General features: G+C 45.4%; 1 protein-coding gene across 8 annotated transcripts in view; it reads left to right on the forward strand.

The window, feature by feature from the left end:
• The first annotated feature begins 246 nt into the window (after window positions 1-246).
• The window catches only part of EPHB1 (EPH receptor B1), a 357,291-nt gene continuing 334,933 nt past the window's right edge, over window positions 247-22,604 (forward strand). For all 8 annotated transcript variants that reach the window (XR_004647021.1, XR_004647020.1, XR_004647024.1 and 5 more), the window contains exon 1: window positions 247-633. Coding sequence is in view for 3 of the 8 variants with exons in the window: in XM_034780745.1 (XP_034636636.1) it covers window positions 561-633 (73 nt within the window). In the remaining 5 variants the exon portion in view is untranslated. The remainder of the gene's footprint in view (window positions 634-22,604) is intronic.

Consider the following 22,604-nt stretch of genomic DNA (forward strand, 5'->3'; position numbering starts at 1 on the left):
ATCAGTGGAAATGTGTGTGCAATACTTCAAAGGACCATTAGGGGGAGCTCTTTCACTTCCTTATGGCTCTCTCCCCCTCATTCTCTCCCAATGCCTCGCTGCAAAAGTTTTTCTTAAACTAACAATACCAGTGTAAGGAGGTGCTCTGCGCTGATTGGATGGGGGATTTTTGTAGGTTTGATTCCTTGATTGGACAGGAGGTGTTGTGGGTGGGAAGAGAGTTGATGGGGGGGGGGGGGAGAACCCTTTCCCTCCCCCTCTCTCCAGCCTCAGTGGCTGATTTTATTCTCACTGTACACTTTACTATTGCTTGCAATGTGACACTAAAATATATACTCTCTCTCACACACACACACCACATACACACACACACACACACTCATGCACGCACACAGACACACACATTCACACATACCTACACACACACATACACACACAGCACTGGGGTATCCAAAGTGGAATACTAAAGGAGATACATATATAACAAAAAGCAACAAGAAGGGAAACCAATCTTGCCAAACAAGGAACTATTTTTTTATAACTCTTATTTCTTCTGAAACATGTTTGGGTCTACCATGGCACTGGATTTTGTAGTGGTTTTCTGCTTGGCATCTGCAATTGCAGCAGTGGAAGGTAAAATACAAACAATAATGGGGGAAAAAAACTTTTGTACCCGGGTTGCTCTGTGAGATGTTTTAAAATGCATGTTGTTTCTCCCTCCCCTTGTACAAAAGGCAGCTGGTCTGGTGAAGGGCTGGCAGGGCTAAGGGGTTGCCACATGCGACATGTAAGGAATCTGCGATACTTTTTTCACTCGTGCCCGGAGCAGAGCCAACCAAGTGGATTTCCCATGATCTGGCTCTCGGAATGGGAAGGACTTCTTCCGCCCCCTCCCTCCCCCAGCCAACAAGGCAGATGGACTAGCGGTTTGCCCCAGGCTAACCCCCATTCCCTCCTTGGCCAGGGAAGATGCTGAGCTGCATTGCAGGGCTTGTTTAACATATTACAAACTGGCAGCTTGGGGCTGAAGCAGCGGTCCGTGATTCCAAGGAAGATGGGGGGATCTTGGAGCCCAGGGTTGGTCCAGGAGATTGTGTTCAGACAGGATCTTTGATTTGCCTTTGCAATAACTCTGCCTCTCGCTCCTTCCTATACCCCTGTCACTCTCTTGCCCTGTTTGTCTCTCTCACTTTCCGGGTCTCTCTCTCTCGCCTTCTCCTGCGGCTGGATCCCTTGGGCTGAGCAGAGCGGGGGGCAATAGCTAGCAGAGATCCCGGCTTTCACGGCAGGCAATTGCTGCTCTTTGTGCATGTGCATATGTGTGTCTGTGCTTGTCGCTGGAGGCAGCAGGAGCAACCTGGGTTTAGCTGATGCCCAGGGCTGCGGGTTTACCCCTGGGGGGAGACCGAGCAGGGGTGTTTTGCGAAAGGGCATGCATTACATACTGAAGGGCAGATTATACTAGGAGCAGCCAGGCAATTTGCTGCTTCTTACCCATGGTCTGGAGATGACAGGCTTCTGTATTTTAAGGTCTACATTCCCTAGCAAAGGAGATGTAATTTGTCTGCATATAGATAACCAAGCCTGCAGGCGGCTTGAAAAATCATATTCTAGCCAAAGACCTTTTTTGCTAGCTCTGTCCCTTAGTAAGAAAATCCGTAGCGCTAAGGAGAGCAAAGGGACTAGGTGGGGTGCATTTAGCTTTAGCTATCTATATCCATATGGTCTCTATACTAACATTTAGTCTAGCTATAATTCCAGTGCCCTCTGCATTGAATATCATTCTATACTATAACTATACTATCCATTATATCAGCTGTATCATTCAGAGTTGGAGTCCCTATATCTTTCCTTCTGCTCCTCCTCCTTCCCATGTCCCTGGGAAAAAAAATGTGCCACAGCCTTTTCCAATGAATGAAACATGCCTTAAATCAAAACCTGGCTTTCTGTTTCCTGCTGTCTGGCGGGTCTGAGTTTATTTTGCAAGGCAAGGAGGCTCAAGAGAATTCAGTGAAGGAAAAGAAACTTTCCCACTAACACAAAGGAGAATGTTCATTTCACCAAACAAAATGAAGTGGGAGTAGCTTCATGAACAACTTTTGGGTACAATCCATTTTTGGAATCAACTGTGGGCTCTTGGTCATTTGCATTTGGAGTCAGGATGGCAGCTTCAGTATTCTCGTAGCCCATCTATTCTAATTTTAAAACAGTCATGTTTGTGATCCAACAAAGAGAGGGAAACAATTGCAATAATTGCGGCTTAGATAGTGAATAACAAATCTGATTTATAAGTCTGAAATGATCGTTGGTTAATAATACTAAACAGAATCTAAAACCTGCTTAGTTGGCTGTTATGTGCAACAGGGTGGAGAAACTTAAAAAAAAATTGAAATGTCATCTTTTTTAAACCAGAACAGTACCGTTATTCTTGCTTTTTGTGATCTCTTCTTTAGGTGATGTCAAAATCCCTCTTCTTTTTGTTGATGACTGCAGGAATCCTCCTTTGAATCTCTGCTTTATCCAGATTGTAGCTCAGGGAAAAGATTAGTGCACAAAGATTTTTTTCCCCCAAAAGGTGATTTTTTGTCATTCCACTCTTCTCCCAGCTGGTGGTCTTTGCAGGGGTTCTTTATTAAAATTTGTTAGATGCTAGGGAGGCATATGTTGCCTTTAGAAAGCAGAGGGGGAGCTGGTTGAAAGCTGCTGAATTCTTCCTCCTTGAAATTGGAAGGTTGCAGAAATACACTGATTAAAAAAGTTAAAACAAAAAAAGTTAACCTGTAGTTATTCATATCAACAAAACCGATTCCAAGCAATCACACAATGAAGAGTTCCCCTTCCCCCCTGAAAATTATGCATTTTGGGGAAAACAAAACATATTTGTATATATTCTGCAGCCCAGGAACTGTTTAATTTATTTGTCTCTAGCCTTCCACTCTCTGGACTGCTCTTTTGAATTCTGTGTGTGCTGTGGTGGGGCAAAGTACATCTGTAACATGGCACCCCTCAAGATGACATGTATCTTATTTATTTTACTGGACTTCCATTATTTTTGTTTAAGCCTTAGGAGGAAAAAAAATTTCTGGATGAGAACAGGTTTTGACAAAAATCAGTCTTGGATACTTGTTTAGGGAATTAAGAGAGAGAAGGAAAATGTTTGGGGAAAAATGTTAGAAATCATTCAATTTACTAAATATTCTGTTATTTCCCTTCCAACCCTGGTGATCCTTTGTTACCTTATTTGTGTGTTCCTTTTCTTTCTCCCTTTGTATAAAACAGCCCCTGACAATGATGGTCTGTATGGTTTGAAGGTACATACCTGTAGATGTTTCTGCTCCTGAAATTGCATTTTGAAATGTGGCAAAATGAGCTAATGAATGTCACCAGTAAGCCTCAGGAAAGCCCTGGCCGGAGCAGTCTGTGTGCCAAAAGCTGACTGCCAAGAGTTAAAAAATACAACTTATTCAGCAGAATATTAAAGCAACCCGCTCTCCAGGCAGTACAATCATTCACTTATTCCCACACCCCTCCAGCCTATCCTTCCCCCTCATACTCTACATATGGGCATCTAACCATAGGTAAAAGTGACCCCAGCCTTGTGGTTTGGTTATTTGATTTGGTATGAGTGTGTAATGATCAGAAAAGTGAATCAATAAGACGTCAAATCTCGCTCTCCTGGGTGAACTGTTTGTGTCTGTGGTCTGTGAGGCTTATTGTTCTCCCATCTGCCTCTTTGACTGCTTCTTGTTTTACTCTGGAAGTTCTCTGGAGTTTAGGAGATAACCTCTGGGCAAACAGCTCTGCTTACCAGCCTAATTCCTCTGTAACCAAAGAGAAAGCAATCCAAAGCAAAGGCATTGCATTAATGGTAATGGCTGGGACACGTGTTGTAAGTGGAGGGTGTATTGTAGAATGACTGTACAGTTGATTGGAACATGGCTGTCAAAGGACTATGATATCAATTTGAATGTTATTGGTAAAAAAACAGAGCTCTGATGCTTGTACAATATTCCAGTGATAGGAGTCTGAGTTCCTGGCAGATGAGTGTCTGCTATTCCATCCCATGGAGAAAATAGGAATGATACCTTCTCAAACCAAACTGTGGTGCCTCCCTGCTAATTGACTCTTTTAATGTTTCGCTTGTCTTCTATATCCCTACTGGTTCCATACTGGGGGGCTTTCTGCCTTGGTGAATGAGATTTCATTTCTGTAGCCTTTCTTAAGGAATTTTTGTGTTTACTGAAGTGTCAGAAAGGAGCTGGCAAACTCACTGCTCCCTTTCTTTTGGGATGTTGTAATTAATATGCAAGATGCTAGAGACAGATCCTACTCATATGGAAATCCGTGGCCCAATTTCTGCAGGTTGGGTCCCTTAGTCTGTAGTGTAATGGTAGATATGCTCTCCCTTAGAGTCAGTTTGGGCAACAAGTATGATTTCTGTTGACAGGTTAGGTTAAGGGACAGCTGCTGCATGTCCTGTTCAGATCACTGTATATGTGGCTTTCTTCTATATGGCACAGTACGATTTTTATTGTGCTGTCCTGGGAACTGACGCACATCTTATTGTGCTCTGCTGCTTTGACCGTGGAATCCCACTTTCTGTATATACTGTATAGATTCACATTGTGATCCATGGGGAGATCACTCACACTGTGCTCTATGGGACATGTAAAATAACATGCTGACTACTGACTGCCATTGTACTCTACCAAAATCAGGACAGCAGCTACAGAGGCTGAAGGCTCATCTTGTGCCCATAGAATCACATCATGCAATAAGATATCATCCATGTGCTTTAAAGGGCATTGTGCTGCCATTTTCACTGGCCTGTGAGATGATTCATCTTCTGACATCTCAGTCAAGGAAGAACAGAGTCCAAATATTTTAGCGTAAACCCCAAAGAGAAATAGATACAAGCACTATAGACATTGCGAAGCAGGCTCATGGGGCACATACAACCCACTCTTCACTGAAAAACAAATGTAATAATGCAGAAATACAAGTCAATGTACCAACAATACATGTGTTTTCTGCTAAAATAGACTATTGAAGCAAGTAGCAATGCTGGAATCCTAACAGCACAGCCAGCTGGCATCATATAGCAGAGCTCATTGCCTCCTAGTGCAACATCTAACCATAGGATAGGCAACCGGCATTAGAGGAGAGTGGATGTATTTTTAAAGCTCCAGCTCTACCTCCATCATAATCCCTGGAAGGCTCCATGGAACTAGAACTAGGTCTGCAGAGCTTTAGGCAGTTAATGTTCTCACATCACCACCGGGAGCCTGCATAAAGTCACCTCCAAGGAGCATGCTGGAGAATAGGCACCGCAGAATGTACAACCCAACAGGTCCAGACTGACAGCACCCGGTGGCCGTCTGATTGCCCCATGCTCAGTATTTAACCCTAGACAGTGGCCCAGGAAATTGTCTGGGCAGCCATGCAGACTTTTGGCCTGCTGTGATTTCATATATCACTTTGCTGGCTGGTCTTGTGTCTCTGACTCCAGTCTGGCTCTGGCTCCTGACTGCAGCCTGGTAACTGCTGCTGGTCTCTAGTCTATGACCCTGGCCTGAATCTGACCCTGGCTCTTGCCTGTTGATCTTGGCTCCAGCAATTGCTGTGATCCCTGTGTGCTGACTGCTGCCTCCTGACTGTCTGTGGCTTGGTAATCCCAGCCCAGCTGTGCTGCTAGGCCAGACTGCTTATGCTCCGGTCCCATACAATCTCACTGCTCTCATCAACTCAAGCTTAACAAATAGCACAAGATGGGCAAGACTCTGGGTACATGGCATGTGGTAGGGGCTCTCGCAGTATGCAATAGCCAGGTTTGTTGGCTTCCACCCTTGTGATCAGGCAGATTTCTAATCTGGGAGTCTGCTTGGAAGTTACTGCTGAGAGAAACAGCAATAACACCTGCCTTTTCCTGAAGGTACCCAGGGAGATTTGGGGGCAGTCAGTGGGAGGGCGCCCTCAGCAGCTGGCTGCCCTGGGTGAGATAAGATACCGGGGCAGCTGGGAAGCCCTGGGTCACCACGTTGGGATGCAGAATCTGTATGGCTCTCAGAAGATCTACAGGATTATGGGGATGAACTTAATTTCTCTTCCATGAGCGTGGGGTGGGGTAAGTATGTCCCATTCAGGGCAACTGCATCTGTATTCCCCCGCTGTGGACCAGCAAGGGCACCTGCTCTAGGCTTCCTGCAGCGCTGTCACCTCTCTTGGGTGGAGACCCATGTCTCTCTCCCTCCTGAGCAGGGTATTTCCAGGCTGCCCCATTCCCTGCTTATACTGTTATTCTCAGCAAGCCATGCTACCTAAACGGGTCAGCATCTGCACTTGGCTTACCTTTCATCGGCTATAAACAGTGCAATTGCCAACAGTTATATGTCCGTGCACAGCTCTTTCTAAGCAAATACATTGATTCTTAAGGTAAAAGCATTACAGATAAAACCTATTAAAACAACAAAAGAAACTACATGCCTGCTTAAAGCTTATCAGAGGTCACCCATTAGTCTTATGGGGCCTCAATATGCCAAAGTCCTTCCAGCCTTTCCCAGGAAGCAGTGGGGTTACCCTGGGACAGAAGGGCCTGCCCATTTGCTAGATCAGAAAGAAGACCCTGAGTCAGTTTAAACTCAGGCCACTTATCCAAAAGTCCTGTCTTTGCCTGTTGGTCTCTGGAGAATTCAGAGTGTGAACCAGCCTAGGCGAGCCTCTCCAAAGGCCGTGCCTCTCTGGGGGTGTTACAACCTGAGTGAATTTGTCTAATCACCCCGCAATGTTCTTAATTCCTGGAGGGCTGTGGTCACAACTGCATACAAACTCTGGCCCACAGTGTTGCCTGATCTAGTGATTGCATATTAATTATATTGATCACTTAAGAATTCCCAATTAACACTGACCTTTGGTAGGTTCTCATCCCAAGATCAGGTCTAGTATTATCAGCTGGGAGCCCCGATATGCCTGGTTGTAACACTCACACTTAGGAAGAACCTTCTGGATTTGTAATGGTTTTGTTAACACAGTTAGCAAAGCTACAAACACTTCAGCCCAGCAAGGTAGAGAGAGATAATACAGGAGCAACCTGATACTCACACCATCCCTTCCCAAAGGACCTGCAGTGTTAGTCATCCTCCTCCTCCTCAGGCTCAGCATCACCAGTGGCCATCGTCCTGGCATCTCCCAAGGTAGCCAGGCCCGTATACAACTTCTATAATGTGTGACACTGATGCTGCTTTGCCTAATGCATATTCAATAGAGGTTGCATCCGCTTAACTGCTTTTCCTTATTTGTTTAGCTTCGCCCTACGACTTTGGGGTGCCCTGTTTTTCATACGCCAACTCAATAGTTTCCCTTATACTCATTAACATTTACATCACTCAGTCACCATGACAACTTGTGCTTAGCACATTGCTGACACCCTACGTTTGCAAAATCCCCGAAATACTCTAACTGGCTTTAACTGGTACATTGCAGCATACATTTGCTAAATATCAGCAGTTTTAACTTCCTTCCCTCATGCAGCATTTTATCTTCTAATGTCTTGCGATATAGCATCACTTACTGGTTAGTTGCTTATGTCAAATCTTTCTTTGGGCCTGAGGACTTGTTTAGCTAAGCTAAATATCTTACAAGCGTGAGGCCTGTAGGCTTTTGCATTAGGGCCTTAAGCTATACCTATATCTTACCTAGCAAATACCTATAGGCTACAACAGTGATACAGAAACCTGCTCTTAAAAATCCCCAATGATGGAGATTCCACAACCTCCCAAGGCAATTTATTCCAGTGTTAATGTTGGACATTAGGAAGTTTTTCCTAATGTCCAACCTAAACCGCCCTTGCTGCAATTTAAGCCCATTGCTTCTTGTCCTGTCCTCAGAGGTTAAGAACAATTTTTCTTCCTCCTCCTTGTAACAACCTTTTATGTACTTGAAAACTGTTATCATGTCCCCTCTCAATTTTCTCTTCTCCAGACTAAACAAACCCAATTTTTTCAATCTTCCCTCATAGGTCATGTTTTCTAGACCTTTAATCATTTTTGTTGCTCTTCTCTGGACTTTCTCCAATTTGTCCACATCTTTCCTGAAAGGTGGCGCCCAGAACTGGATACAATACTCTAGTTGAGGCCTAATCAGTGCAGAGTAGAATGGAAGAATTACTTCTCGTGTCTTGCTTACAACACTCCTGCTAATGCATCCCAGAAAGATGTTCACTTTTTTCCCAACAGTATTACACTGTTGATGCATATTTAGCATATGATCCACTATGACCCCAGACCCCTTTTCGCAGTACTCCTTCCTAGGCAGTCATTTCCCATTTTGTATGTGTGCAACTGATTGTTTCTTCTTAAGTGGAGTTCTTTGCATTTGTCCTTATTGAATTTCATCCTATTTACTTCTCCATTTCTCCAGTTTGTCCAGATCATTTTGAATTTTAATCCTATCCTCCAAAGCACTTGCCACCCCTCCCAGCTTGGTATCATCCGCAAACTTTATACGTGTACTCTCTATGCCATTATCTAAATAATTGATGAAGACATTGAACAGAACCGGACCCAGAACCGATCCCTGCAGGACCCCACTTGTTATGCCCTTCCAGCATGACTGTGAACCACTGATAACTCCTCTCTGGGAACGATTTTCCAACCAGTTATGCACCCACCTTATAGTAGCTCCATCTAGGTTGTATTTCCCTAGTTCGTTTATGAGACGGTCATGCGAGACAGTATCAAAAGTCTTACTAAAGTCAAGATATACCACATCTACTGTTTCCCCCCATCCACAAGGCTTGTTACCCTGTCAAAGAAAACTATCAGGTTGGTTTGACACAATTTGTTCTTGACAAATCCATGCTGACTGTAATTTATCACCTTATTATCTTCTAGGTGTTTGCAAATTGATTGCTTAATTATTTGCTCCATTATCTTTCCGGGTACAGAAGTTAAGCTGACTGGTCTGTAATTCCCCGGGTTGTCCTTATTTACCTTTTTATAGATGGGCACTATATTTGCCCTTTTCCAGTCTTCTGGAATGTCTCCTGTCTTCCACGACTTTTCAAGGATAATCGCTAATGGCTCAGATATCTCCTAGGTCAGCTTCTTGAGTATTCTAGGATGCATTTCATCAGGCCCTGGTGATTTGAAGACATCTAACTTGTCTAAGTAATTTTTGACTTGTTCTTTCTCTATTTTAGACTCTGATCCTACCTCATTTTCACTGGCATTCATGATGTTAGACGTCCAATCGCCTCCAACCTTCTTGGTGAAAACTGAAACAAAGTCCATCCCGAAACAAATATCCATCTCAAAGTCACCCAGCTCAACCAAATGATGATGAGGAAATTCCGTGGGCTGAAATTTGTGGCGTTTTCTTGCTATATGTGTGGATTATTGCGGTGGGCACTAAGGCTCAACCACAGAACCTGTGAGCTGACATGTGAATGTCTCTCTAACATGCTTACTGCACATGTTCACACTGAACTGACGCTGTAACACACTTAGGACAATAGGGTAGTTCTTAGGGGAAAATGATTGCCCGTTGAGTTGTCAAAGTGGCCTTGACAGGGCAAAGATGACGATCTCAGTCTTGATTTTTGGATACACTTTGCTTTTAACTCTGAGACCATAAAATTCAATGCTGGCCTATGTGTGTAGAGAACACCGATATGTGATGGTGTCAGGACACAGTGTATAGCTTATAGACGTGGGCTATGCATATTTTATGAGCATTCCTTTGGGTTGCCATGTGTGGCAGGGACATAAACGTACAGGTCATGCCAACAACAGTTTTGTAGACCCCTGGCCATCATGTATTTTGTTGATGCCATTTATTGTACTTTTTAAATTTAGTATCTCTCCATTTCCCCCCTTTATGATATATGAATTACTCTGGGGTAGACTGAGCTATTCTTATGACTGTTGGCATGCTCCCAATTGACATGAGGGACTGAAGTCAATGGAACTACTCATGTTAATTATACCAATTAGTGCCAACCTACTGAGGGTTGCCCTAAGAAAAAAATGACGTTATTTGTACGTATTTAGATTCGTGACAACCTTCAAATATGAAGTCAACTTGTAAAATCGTTTATGTGTGTGCTGACAATCATGACCACATGAGTGGTACTGTCTGTGATATATGCTGGTTACTGGTTGAATTTTTCACCTACAGTAGAGATTCAAACTCTGCTGCGTATGAAAAATACATCATGTAATTTTGGGGAGGATAGCACTTAGACTCTGAGTACAGAATGTACCTCTCTCTCTTTGTGTAGATATATGGCTAGGTAAACCCACAAAGCACTCTACAAATCAGCCTTCTCATTGCAGAACTATATAAGAAATCACACAGTAAGCCAATGCCTCATTTATCCTTCATATAAACCCAGCCTATATATATATATATATATATATATATATATATAGTGTAGATATTATGATATAGCCTTAAATTCCATGATCCTGTACAATTTTTTCCACTGGACCCCTGCTTAATTTAGTGCACGGGATGGAGCTGCTCTGGGGATGGATCAGGGATGTGCAGAGAATGAGGCTACTGTCTGTAGTACCCTGCCTCCTTTGCTGCATTCAGCCCCTTCCCAGCCATCTCTGGAGGTGGCAGTGGAGCAGATGGGGAGTCCTTTAAGGCCTCTGGGAAATGTATCTATAGTCAGAAGAGACAATGCTGCGGCTTAGTGAGGGGCGTTGTCAGACTCATCGTCTGCTATTGATTTTTAACAAAATTAAGCTCCCAAATGGTTCTTTTTTAGAGTCAGTGGAAGTCACTTGTATTAGGGCAAGGCTGTCTTTGTGTTTATAAACATGGATTCATTGGCTGGGGTGTTTTCTTTCAGAGGAAGGTTGATTGTGATCAGCAGCAAAGAGTTTACCTCTGTCCCTGTGTTGCAATATAGTGATTCCTTTTGTCATCCTGGGTCTTCATTATCTTGCCCTAAATCAAATCTAGGCACACATGTTCTGTTGGCAGAGTCATGCACAAGGGGCTGGCTTGTGAGCCCTGCTGCGTTCACGTGCAGGGGAGTAAGGGGGTGGAAGGAGCTTCCTGACACCTTGGGTTGAGCTACCTGCATCACCAGAGACTGCGCAGGAGGGGAAAGCAACAGCTGTCAGGCTGCTGCCTCCTATCCAGAGGAGGTGGGCAGAGAGTGGGGTGGGCAGAGGTAGGGCATGTGCCAATCTGTGCACTATAGAAGGGGAAGTAAGCTGCAAAAGCCACAGGGCTAGCACAGATTCCTCCCCTCTGCAGAGCCCCTTACTCTGGTTGGGTTTCATGGTTACAGCCCATCCCAAGTCAGGGACAAAACCAGAATCTTAAATCCTGGACTCCATGGGGGACTGTTTTTTACAAGGAAACTCTTAGAAGGAGAGATGAGAATTGAAACAGAAGGGGAAATAGATTGACCCAGGGAAGGTGAGAAAAGCAGCCAGTCCAAGCATGCACCCTCCCTGGGATCACTCACTTCTCCATCCAGACCAAGGCATTCTTCCCCTCTGGGTTATAGCCTGCAGCAAGCTCCATCAATCATGCAAAATTGTCCTTATGGGGGCCAGCACAAGGCGTAGCTACCACTTAAACCCTCAACGATAGGGTTGGTGGGGGGCTTCGGTGATGTCTCACCCTGTGCTAATGTGACATGGATAAATGCAGTTCAGATACTCACCCAGGGACTGCAGCAGGCTGCGTTTCTTAGTTGTGTTCCATTAAGGTGATGCATCTAGAGTGTTGTCTACTGCAGTGGTTTTCAACCTTTTTCATTTATGGACCCCTAAAATATTTCGAATGGGGGGGGGCAGATCCCTTTGTACATCTTAGACATAGTGTGCAGACCCACAGGGCCCATGCACCACCGGTTGAAAACCACTGTTGTAGTGGATCGGGCACAGGCTGGGAGTCAGGAGACCTTTGTTCTAATCCCAGCTCTGCTGTGTTGCGAGTCTCTGATCCCCCACACCTTTGTCTGCCAGGTCTACTTAGCCTGTAAGCAGCTCAGGGCAGAGACTGCCTCTTAGTGTGAGGATACAACACAATAGCTTTCCATTCTCCATTGGTGTCCTTGGGCACTGCAGTGCTGCTCCTAATGAATAATGTTTAGCAGTGCTGCAGCCGCTCTATGATACAAGCAAAGGGGGCTCTAGGACTAGAAAAGGCTGCTTCATTCATCGTATGGTACCTGACTAGTCCTTTTTTGAAAATGGTATCAAAATGGCTCCTTTTCTGAGCATGAGGCAAGTCACAATTCACTGAGCTCCGTGTGAAGAAGTGTTACCTTCCTATAAGCACTTTTCACCTGCTGCTGCTTCTGTCTGGGTTCCAGAGTAATGGGGCTTTAAAATTAGTTCAAAGTGCTTCTTTATGACTCCCTGCACCGTGCGGTCCCTGTTAGACTCTTGACAACTTTAATCATAATCCCCTCTTAACCAAACCTGTCGAAGAAGAACATTATTATTTCTACTCTACTGAGGAAATTACTTTGATAGTAAAGTAATACCCTGGGAGAGATTTCAGGTTTAAAAGAAAATTTGGGATGGAGAATTTCTGAAGTATAACATAGCAATTGATTGAACCGGATTTGAAGTTAAAAAGAATGTCCCCTGGTATGGTCATATAAAGAAAACACCGTTTTATGGAGCTTATATGTCTTATAAATTCACTTAGTGTAAGAGTTTTACTTACTAGATTAAAGATGCAGAACACTGGTTCCTTTAGCTGTCTAGGAGGTTGTTCTCCCATAGACTCTGCTAGCTCAGGGTAGAAACATCTGTTCCTGTGCTGCTAGGATAGACCCATGTAGGCTCCAGCCAGCTAGTTCCTGCCCCAAAGAACTTACCATCTAAATAGACAAGACAGACAAAGGGAGGATTTTTATCTCCGTGTTACAGGTGGGGAACTGAGACACAGAGAGATGAAGCGACTTATCCAAGGTCACGCAGGAAGTTTGTGTCAGAAATAGAACCCAGCTCTCCCTGAATCACAAACAGTGAGCTATCCACTAGATCATGCTGCCTCTCAAAATATCGTTTGCCACAGTAGGGCTGGCCCAGTGGTTTCCAACTGAATCTAACGGGGGGAGAGTTGCCCAGATTCCACTGAACTGAGAGTTGAGTGCTGAACTCCCTTAGGGTACATCTACACTACAGGGGGGAGACGATTTAAGATACGCAAATTCAGCTACGTGAATAGTGTAGCTGAATTCGACGTATCGCAGCCGACTTACCCCGCTGTGAGGACGGCGGCAAAATCGACTTCTGCGGCTTCCTGTCGACGGTGCTTACTCCCACCTCCGCTGGTGGAGTAAGAGCGTCGATTCGGGGATCGATTGTCGCGTCCCGACGGGAAGCGATAAATCGATCCCCGAGAGGTCGATTTCTACCCGCCGATTCAGGCGGGTAGTGTAGACCTAGCCTTTGATTCCTTTGAGAATGCCAGCCGCGAGTCCACCACCCAAAATTCCATCGGACAGTATTTATAGCATCTACAGAGCAGGAGGATAAAGTGTTCTGCCCTTTACTGGGGTATGTCTGTGAGTGTACTTATATCTGAACATGGAAGGTCATGTAAATATCACATTGATTTCTTAGTCACATGCAGAATGAATATTGCTTTCCTCATTTTCTTATCAAACGGTAGGGCTTAGGTCTATACCTTTTATAATAACAGTATGTACACAGGACTTACTGTAACTCACAGTCTATACTGCCTCCCCTGCTATATTCCCTTGTATATCTGAAGCCCTTTCAATTACTGATGGTGTAAAACAATAATTTGCACTGCAAACAATTCTGTTTATCTTCAATAAAATACTGGTAAGTACTCTTATGGCATATAGAAGGCTAGCCTTACTAGAGGTGGTTGAATGTCTCTTTGGTACTTTTCATATAGCCACTTGATTTTTATTTTATGGTTTTGTTGAACCAATTATTTTTATTTTTGGACGACTGACTGTACTAATATTTTTGCAGTTTGTGACGGGAAAAGACAGACATAAAAAGATGATAATGAGCATGAATACTCAGCTTTTCCCACACTCTGCAGTCACTCAGAAAATGCTGTTTCTCTTCGTCTCTGATGTTAGCTGAACTACATTTAATCACATTTAGTATCTAGATAGAGGATTGAAATGGGCTGGTGTTACACATTTTAACCCAGTATTTTGTAGGAGTTCCCAAGATTTCAGCAAGTCAGATGAGAATCAGATTTGTCTATTACTGTCTTCTCATCGGATACAGTGTCTGCTAATGCAGTTTCTATCTATCCCATCCCACATCATCATTGTCATTATCAACATCTCCTTTGTTCAACACTAAGGACTGAGGTTATGAGCAGATTCCATCCCACATCTCCCCTTTTAAAAATCAGGTTTTCTTTTTACCTTTTACAGCTGTGTGTGTGCATCATCACTACCTGGTCTGCCTTGTTGTACAAGCAAACATTGGCTATCTCAGTGGACAGCAGCAATATAACATTGTTCATAGGAAAAAAGTAGCTCTTGCAATTCCAGCTGTCTACCTCTGTGGCCCTTGTCACCATAGTGTCTGAGCACCTCATGTTCATTAATGGATTTTATTCCCTCACACCCTGTGAGGTAGAGAAGCCTTATTCCCATTTGACAAATGGAGGCCCAGCAATTCAGTGACTGGCCTAAGGCCACACAGGAAGGCTGTGGCTCAGCCAGGAATTGAACCTTGAGAGCACTCAGGTCCAAGTTCAGGTGTGTTCTACTGCTCAGACTTCCATAGCAGCGTTCACCTGTTGGAGGAAAGCTCTCTCCTTCTCACGCCTAGTCTTTGGGGGAGAAGACACAATTTCTGGGTCCACTCCCCAGCAGAGGAGCAAATTTGTGGAGAAGACCATTAAGCAGTGGGTGGCTCTTGTGGCTTAGGACAAGCTTTGAGACCTTCTCCGGAAGCCGTCGACCATCCTCACCCCAGCACAGTAGCTGAGTTCTAGAGAAGTACAAGCAAAAACTCTGGGATCTTGCTCCCCAGCAGAAGATATCAGGGCCAGCCGGTTCCTTCCTCCTGCTCTGCCTGGCTTCTCTCCTGTCTGGCCATCTCTTTGCACAGAGGGCAATAGTAATGTCAGCTTTCTCAGGCCGTAGGAGCCAGCGTCTGCTGAATTGCATGTCTGAGAGCAGAGATTTGTCTCCTGCATACTCCCTGAGTATCCTGTATTGAGCACTGAGAGTGACACTCACTCCTGTGCATTGGGCCAGCCCAAGGTCTATGCACACCCCAAATCTCACAGAAGCCCTACTTTGATGGATTAAGTGCGACATGAGTGGCTGCACAGGTCTTGTGCTACCCCTCGGCGCAGAGGGGATGTTCCTCCAGAGAGAGTCAAGGGGCTAGATCCACAAAGGGATATAAGTGCCTGATTGCCAGTTTAGCTCAGTGGTGAGGGATAAGACCTGGGTTCAAGTCCGTCCTCCACATCAAGCAGAGAGGACCTGGGTCTGCCACATTCTGGGTTAGGTGTAGGGTAGAAGGGAGGCACTTCAATCTCAGTCACAGGTGAGAAAGGCCTGACCTGCCTTCAGTACCTAACTCCAAGGGAGGCTCACAGCTGAGGAGCCTGTGTGGGGAGAGGTGCCTCCTTTTAGTCCTGAGTTATGTACCCAAGTCCCTTTGAGGGGTGGGGCATAGGCCACACCCCCTCCTTGGCATTGCCTGTTGGCTAGTGTTGGTGTCTCAGCAAGCTGTCTTTGGGAATCCCATTCGTAGGCTCCTCACTCTCCCTGCACATCGTACAGGTAACCAGGGTGCCTAACGCGGGGCAATGAGTTCCGCTGGGCAGCATGTCACCTGAAGTTAGGCACCGCAGCACTGGGCCTGAATCCCCCTTATGGCTCTAGCCCAAGAGCACCTACCAAGCCATGCCTTGTTCATTGCTTGCATCCTGCATTTGTCACTACACGGCTGAGTTAGCCGTGCAGGCGGGATCTGCTCATCCTCCTTCTCTCTGACCTTTCCGAAAAGCAGGATGCTACAGCACTGAGGTCACTGATTTAGGAGTCAGGAGACTCCTGCTTGCTATTTCTATTTGCTGCTGAGCTGCTGTGTGACTTCCCCTCTCGGTTTCCTCTCTCATCTCTTGTCTCTTTAGAAGAGGGCAGGCACTGTTTGTTTCTATGTGCGTGGACAGTGCCTAGCACAAGGGGGCCTGGATCGGCCCTCTACACTACCGCTAAAAATCATACCGCTTAAACTGAGCCTGCACCAGATACGATCAACACTTGGTTACATCCAAACCAATTTTCACACTACAAGGCAATTTGTCAATGAGGGCATTTTCCCTGCCAAATTTCATCTTGCTGTCTCTTCTCTGTTGCAGATCGAGAGCTATTCGCAGATCGAGAGCTATTCACAGATAGAGTGAAAGGATTTTATGTAATGGAGAAGTTGTATATTCCCCTTCCCCAACTTTCCTGATATGCCATAAGAGCGGAGCCATTTCTGCACAGAGTCTCCCAAAATACCATCTGTGGATAGAGAGCAGGCCTGCACAGTGCCAGCCCTAAGGGCGAAAGTTTCATAAAGCAACTGAAAACACGGCTTAGAACGTAAACGCTTGTGCAACTTTGACTACAACAGCAGTTGTTATGGCTCCCACTATAACTATTGTTAATTCTCCTTCCCCCGGGCACTTTACACCTAGAGACATGGGTAAAAAGTCTAATGGTCAGGAGCTATGAAGGTCTAATCCTGCCAGGTGCTGAACACCCTAATCGACTGTGGACTTCAATGGGTGTTAAGGGTGCTTATCATTTCATAATAGGTGCTTTGTACCTCTCAGGATTGGTCCCTAGCTCCCACATCCAAGATGGGGGTGTAAAGGGTTTCAGAGGAAACCTTGATGTTACAGGCTTGAAATCTCTGGTGTCCTTAAATAGTCTGTGTAGGTTGGTAATAGCATCTAGCTCTCACACAGTGCTTTTCATCAGTAGATCTCAAAGTGCTTTACAAAGGACTTAAGTATCATTATCCCCATTCTACAGATGGGGAAACTGAGGCACAGAACCATCCACATTCATCTAGTAAACCAGGGGCAGAGTCAGAATTAGAACCCATGTCTTTTGGATTAGCGTTCATGCAAATGAGAAGCACATCACAGGAAGGGGCTGGGCAGTCTCTGTCAACGCCCCTTCCTTCTAACCAACGATTCCTCTCTGTCCTTTCAACCCCGGGCCTTCACACATGGCTCTCTTCCTCCTACGAATCCCCTTTCTCTAGCGTGTGTGTGTGTGTGTGTGAGACCCCAAACTAGCAGTGGGCTCCCTTCAGTTGCCCATTTTTGCAGCCCCCCCAGCTTAGTAAGAGGGAAACAGATCTCTTCACCACTGCAAGGGCTTTGTAGCCAATCCAAGAAGAACTCATATTGCAAATTCTGGGCGACACATCCAGAGCTGGAGGAAACAACACAGCTGGCATCTTGAACAATTCCCCATCTAAAAACACAGTCAAGCTGCTATTGTATACTGAGCCATGCTATTTATATTGTTTCCATTTCCAGTCTCACATCCTTGGGTATTGGAGAAGCTGTGGGGGAGGGGGAGGGTGTAGAGGGTTGGGCTGGACACATAAAGGGGAAGGAATGATGGCACCTGGTGTTATTTAGCAGTTTCAAATATTCCATGTTTGGCTTGGGGGAAAGGAGAGAGTCAGGACCGCCTCACCTGTGACATTACAGAATAGCTGGCACAAAGTCCCATTCATGTATAATAACCATGGCCTATATGCAGTGGCATTAAAGAGGAACAATAAGAACGAGGCTCTTCCCAGGCTACAGATGACCCCAGTGACTCACACTGTACATTGTTATTAAATGCTGAAAAGACTGAACGGAGAATTTTTGTTCCTCTGCTACGTAAACAAGACTCAACTCGCAGCCGAGATGGCCTTGATACAGCTGTCCCTGAAAGAGCACTGAATTCATATGCAGATCTTCAGCACCATGAATTGTGCAGTCAGGGAGTGACACCACTGGCTAGCACCAGGTCTAGCGCAGATGGATCCTGGACCAGCTCCCCCTCCCTCAGCACTCCTGACTGAGTGTATTGTTGATCTGCAGCCTGAAAAATACATTTTCCCCTCTGCCATGCAGCCGGCTCCAAGTTGAATCACTTACAGTGCTCTCATTGCCCTGGCCCCTTCCAGATAAAACCAAATGCTGGTGATCACTGAGAACTGCTGAAAATGAATTGCTTAGTACCTGACTATCATTCTTAATATCTATTAAGGGCTGGTCATTTGTTTGGCACTGTGCAAGATGCAAATAAACATGGTCCCTGCTCTGAGGAGTGTCCCGAAAGACAGACACAAGCAAGATGAGAGGCCTTGGAACTAAGATACAAAGGAGTTACTGATTTAGAGTATTATTGTGAGAGTTAGAGAGTTTAAGGCCAGAAGGAACCACCAGATCATCCAGTCTAACCTCCTGTATATCGCAGGCCACCAGCATCACCCAGCCCCCGCATGCTAAACCCACCACCCGAAATTAGACCGAAGTATCACAGCCCATTGCTGATTGCTATTATTATTTATTTGTATTATTATAGCACTTCAGTCATGGAGCAGAACCCATGCTAGGTGCTGTACAAACACAGAATAAAAAGACAGTCTCTGCCCCAGGGGTTGATAAGCTAAGTGCCTTCTTTTATATGTCTCCCTCAATCCCAGTGTGGGGGCCCAAGCCCTGTTTGCTCTCGGACACACTCTCCTTAATGTTGGGGTGGAGAGGACATCTACTCGCCACTAGCCAATCAGTGGTTAGAACTTACACCTCAGGTTTTGTATCTGTATCAATAAAGCCCTAGCTGTCAGCCACACTATGGACACTGTAGCATCTCCAGTACGGCTGTTACTGCAGGTTTCAGTACCACTTGCCATCACTGGGGAAACTCCTGGGAGGGGCTGTTGCTCCCAGGTGGCTCCAATGGGTGGAAGTAGCACCTGCTGCCACTGGGGAGGTCCCTAATGAGTCAGGAGATACTGTGGCCACTGCGAAAGTCATGCAGCGCTAATTCAGGTTAGTCCCACAGAGGTGAGTATGGGGCTCGCTGTAAACACAATCTCTCCCTACTGCCCCAGCTTCGGCTCCTCCATGCCCAGAAGCAGATAAGGGGATTCCTGAGCTGGTGGGAGGGGTCTTTCTTAGCCTGGCGAGGCAGGCAGGAGGGGGAAGAGTTTTGAACTGAGCCTCTGATGGGAGTTTCTGAGGCTGTAGGGTTTAAGGGGGGAGTTTTCTGAACCTATTTGAGGGTGCCTGAGCCCAGAGCAGAGGGTTCTCAACTGTGTGTTTGTGGAGGTGGCAGGATTCAGCGGGGCAGAAAGTGCCTCTGAGCCTTTGGTGGGGGCGGGGATTTTGAGAGAAGGTACCAGGGGTTTCTGAGCCTAGCTGGGTCGAGCAGGTGGGGAGGCGAGTCTGTGGGGCAGAGACAGGAGGATGTTTCTGAGCTGATGGGTTTGGTTTGCCAGAAGCTGTGTGAGACTGAGGAAGGTTTTGTGCTAGGCCTGGGCTGGGCTGACTAACAGGGTGAGACCATTTGCCATTGTCCTGCACCCTGTGCAGCAATGGACACCAGGACCAGCCAGGTTGGGAGCATGTTGCATTCCATTTGTGTAGCCCTCAGGGCTAGATTGTGTAGCCCTTCCTCCTGTTGGTCCTGTTACTCACGAGAGTGGTCCCTGTGATTTCAGTGGAGGGAGCATCCTGCAACAGGAGGAAGGCTCTGAGGCTCAAGCTCTGGAAGTGCTGCGAGTAGACGTGTGTGAGCCAGGCAGGCGTGTCATTATGATGCCGGTGCAGATACAGACCAGTGCTGGCATTTGGCTCCTGACAAAACAGGAGAGGACAGAGCAGAGCAAAGGCCTTTGCCTGATTTTCTAACTCTGCCTTCGACAGTCACAGACTTACTAATGACAGCGCAGTCCCTTGAGTCTCTCTCTGTCTTGCACTGGATCTGGTCCATGGTTCTGAATAAATAGCTAGCCACATTCTGCAGAACAAAGCGTTATAACCTGTGCAAGTGTACATCTGAAGTTCAGTTGTATGTCAACTGCAAGGGATCAGGCATGCACCTGGAGTCACAGGTAAATCTGCCCTAGTCATCTAGGGTGCTATCATGTCTCTGAGGCCCTGACCCACATTAGGGGTGGCGTGGAGTTGTATCGGTACGGCAGAAGCATCGTGCAATGTGAACTAAGGCCTGGTGAGTGCAAAGGAAGCACAACTGCTGCTACAACCCTTGAGCGTGTGCAGTGTGCACTCCCATCTGCAGCTGGCTAGTTCAAATTGGGAGGACAAATGGCCACATTGCACCTGTCTCCTGAGCAAGGATGTAAAGAGTAGGGAAGTTCCTATCATGGTCCTGTCCCTTGTGTACCTGAGTAACAGCCAATCACAATCTGGTCCACAAGCAATAAGAGTTTATTGAGCTACTTATTTGGGGTAAAATATTCAAGCTTCCCAGATACCATCAAAAAGATGTTGCAATGCTCCATCTCCCTAAACGTACACACACAGAGTTACTGGTCACTTAACTGCATAGCAGAGCTGAATAAATATTGGGGAAAAGATTTCTCTGAATATTCATTAGAGTTTGAAAACACACATCGATTTGACAATGTTCACTTTCTGCAAACAGTTGAGCCATCAAGCTCTATGTGCCTGAATACTTGCAAAAGGCAAATGGTAAGCATGGATATTTGCTGCATAGCAATTTGCAATTGCATATTCTCACTTGTAATGTTAGAAATGTGGGAGTCCTGTTGTGTCAGTCATTTACAGAAGTCACTCAGTCAGGAAACAGAAGCAGTGCAGCAGGGCTAATTCAAATAACTAACACCATGTGAATTTTGACATTCATGTATGAAATATTCACAAGTGACTCTTTGTGAGCTATTAAGAAAGGGGAAAATTGGGATGAAATTCCCAAATGACGTTGAGTAAGAATTGCATTCAGGAATGTCCTGATTTGTTTATGAACATTTCTTGTCCAGCCTCCCCAAACCGGGGGTCTGGGTGATTAGAGGTGGATAATGGATCCTGGGTGGATGGGAAGCTGAGCTGGTGTGTGGTCGGAGCAGTATGAGCCCAGTGGCCTATTACTATTCCTCGGAGTAAACGGGAAGCAGGGAGGGAATCATTTTAGAGAGTACGACTCTCTCTGTGCGCTGCTCCTGGTGGGCGCTGGAATGCTAATCTGCTTGTTATTACACAGTCTGGCCTTTTGACTCTAAAAATACAGGCGTCTTCAGAGCGAGCTGCCTGAGTTGCTTCTTTAGATCATGTAGGGGAGAGAATCTGAGCAGGTCTGATACAAATACCATCCATACTAGGTGGTGCTTCTGACAAGCCCTTCCTTTTTTCCCTAGCACTAGGAGAATATTAGTGATTGCAGTAGGTCCATCATTCTTCAGACAGGTGACAAACACAGATGGCCTGCCCATCTTGCATGGTAAATTTAATATCTCCCAGCCACGAATGATTTTCATCACCATCAGTTTTCCAAGGATGCACATAATGAGAAAAATTGGACAAGTGTTAGTAAGAGCCAAAGGATCAGTGCTTTTTTTTTTAAGTTTAAATTATTGAAGTGCACTGGATAGAGATTAACTTTTTGTGCCCAGCCCTTATTATTGTTTCATTTCCCTGGAACTGGGAATTGCAAGAACTTTGATAAATGGGTTGAAAGGTTCTGTAGTTTTTCTATAACTAATCTAAATATCTCTGTATCTTTTGCTGAAAAGCTAATTTGTAATTTTCTGTGGTAATGCTGCTTAGTGAATTGTAATGATGCAGAGTCTGCTTTTCCTCCTCGTTCTTCAGTAGTGGAAGAACACTGCCATCAGAAAATTGTGCAAAATCTGGAAACTGGCCATTAGTCCTGCTTTTAAATTGTCAATCTAATAAGAAAACTCGAGAAAGTGTGTGGACCATATGGTCCATTTTTTCACTTCTGGGTTGGAAAGTTTCCACCTCCCTGGAATATGTTTCTTCAGGATGGGTGAATTAACAGCAGCCATATTTCTTTTGTTGTAAAACCCATAATCTGGCAGGTGGCAAGATTGTACTTCATTGCTGTGACCTATAATCCTGCATATGTTTCCACACTAAAGCTTGCCACTGGAATCAGAGCCTGATAACCAGTCCTTTCAAAATCTGTGCCCATCGGAAATCTCTCCATCCAGGCTGCATCCCTGAGGCAAAAGGCAGAGTAAAGAAAAGCTCTAAGCCAATTTCACAGCCAAGTAGTTATGATCATGTGGCCTGCACCAAGAATTGTCCGAAGCAGAATGAAAGGGGGCTGCTTTAGCAAATGGGTTTGGTGGAAGGTAAATGACTTTGCAGAGAGCTCGCTCTCCTGAGCTAAGGATATTTGGTGTGTTGCAATCACTCATATGCAATCATCTGTGGTTTGGCTGCAGTGCCCGGCTGCTGTGGTTTCAGAAGTGCTACAGAGACCTGCTACTCATAGCACCTCACTGCTTTGAAGGTCTGTTCTGCTGCACATGTTATTCATGGGAGTCTTGAGGCTAAATCTCAGTGCATCATAATGAAAACATGGTAGTTAGCAGGAATTT

The sequence above is a fragment of the Trachemys scripta genome, chromosome 9, assembly GCF_013100865.1.
Source record: "Trachemys scripta elegans isolate TJP31775 chromosome 9, CAS_Tse_1.0, whole genome shotgun sequence".
In the NCBI taxonomy this organism is placed as follows: Eukaryota; Metazoa; Chordata; order Testudines; family Emydidae; genus Trachemys; species Trachemys scripta.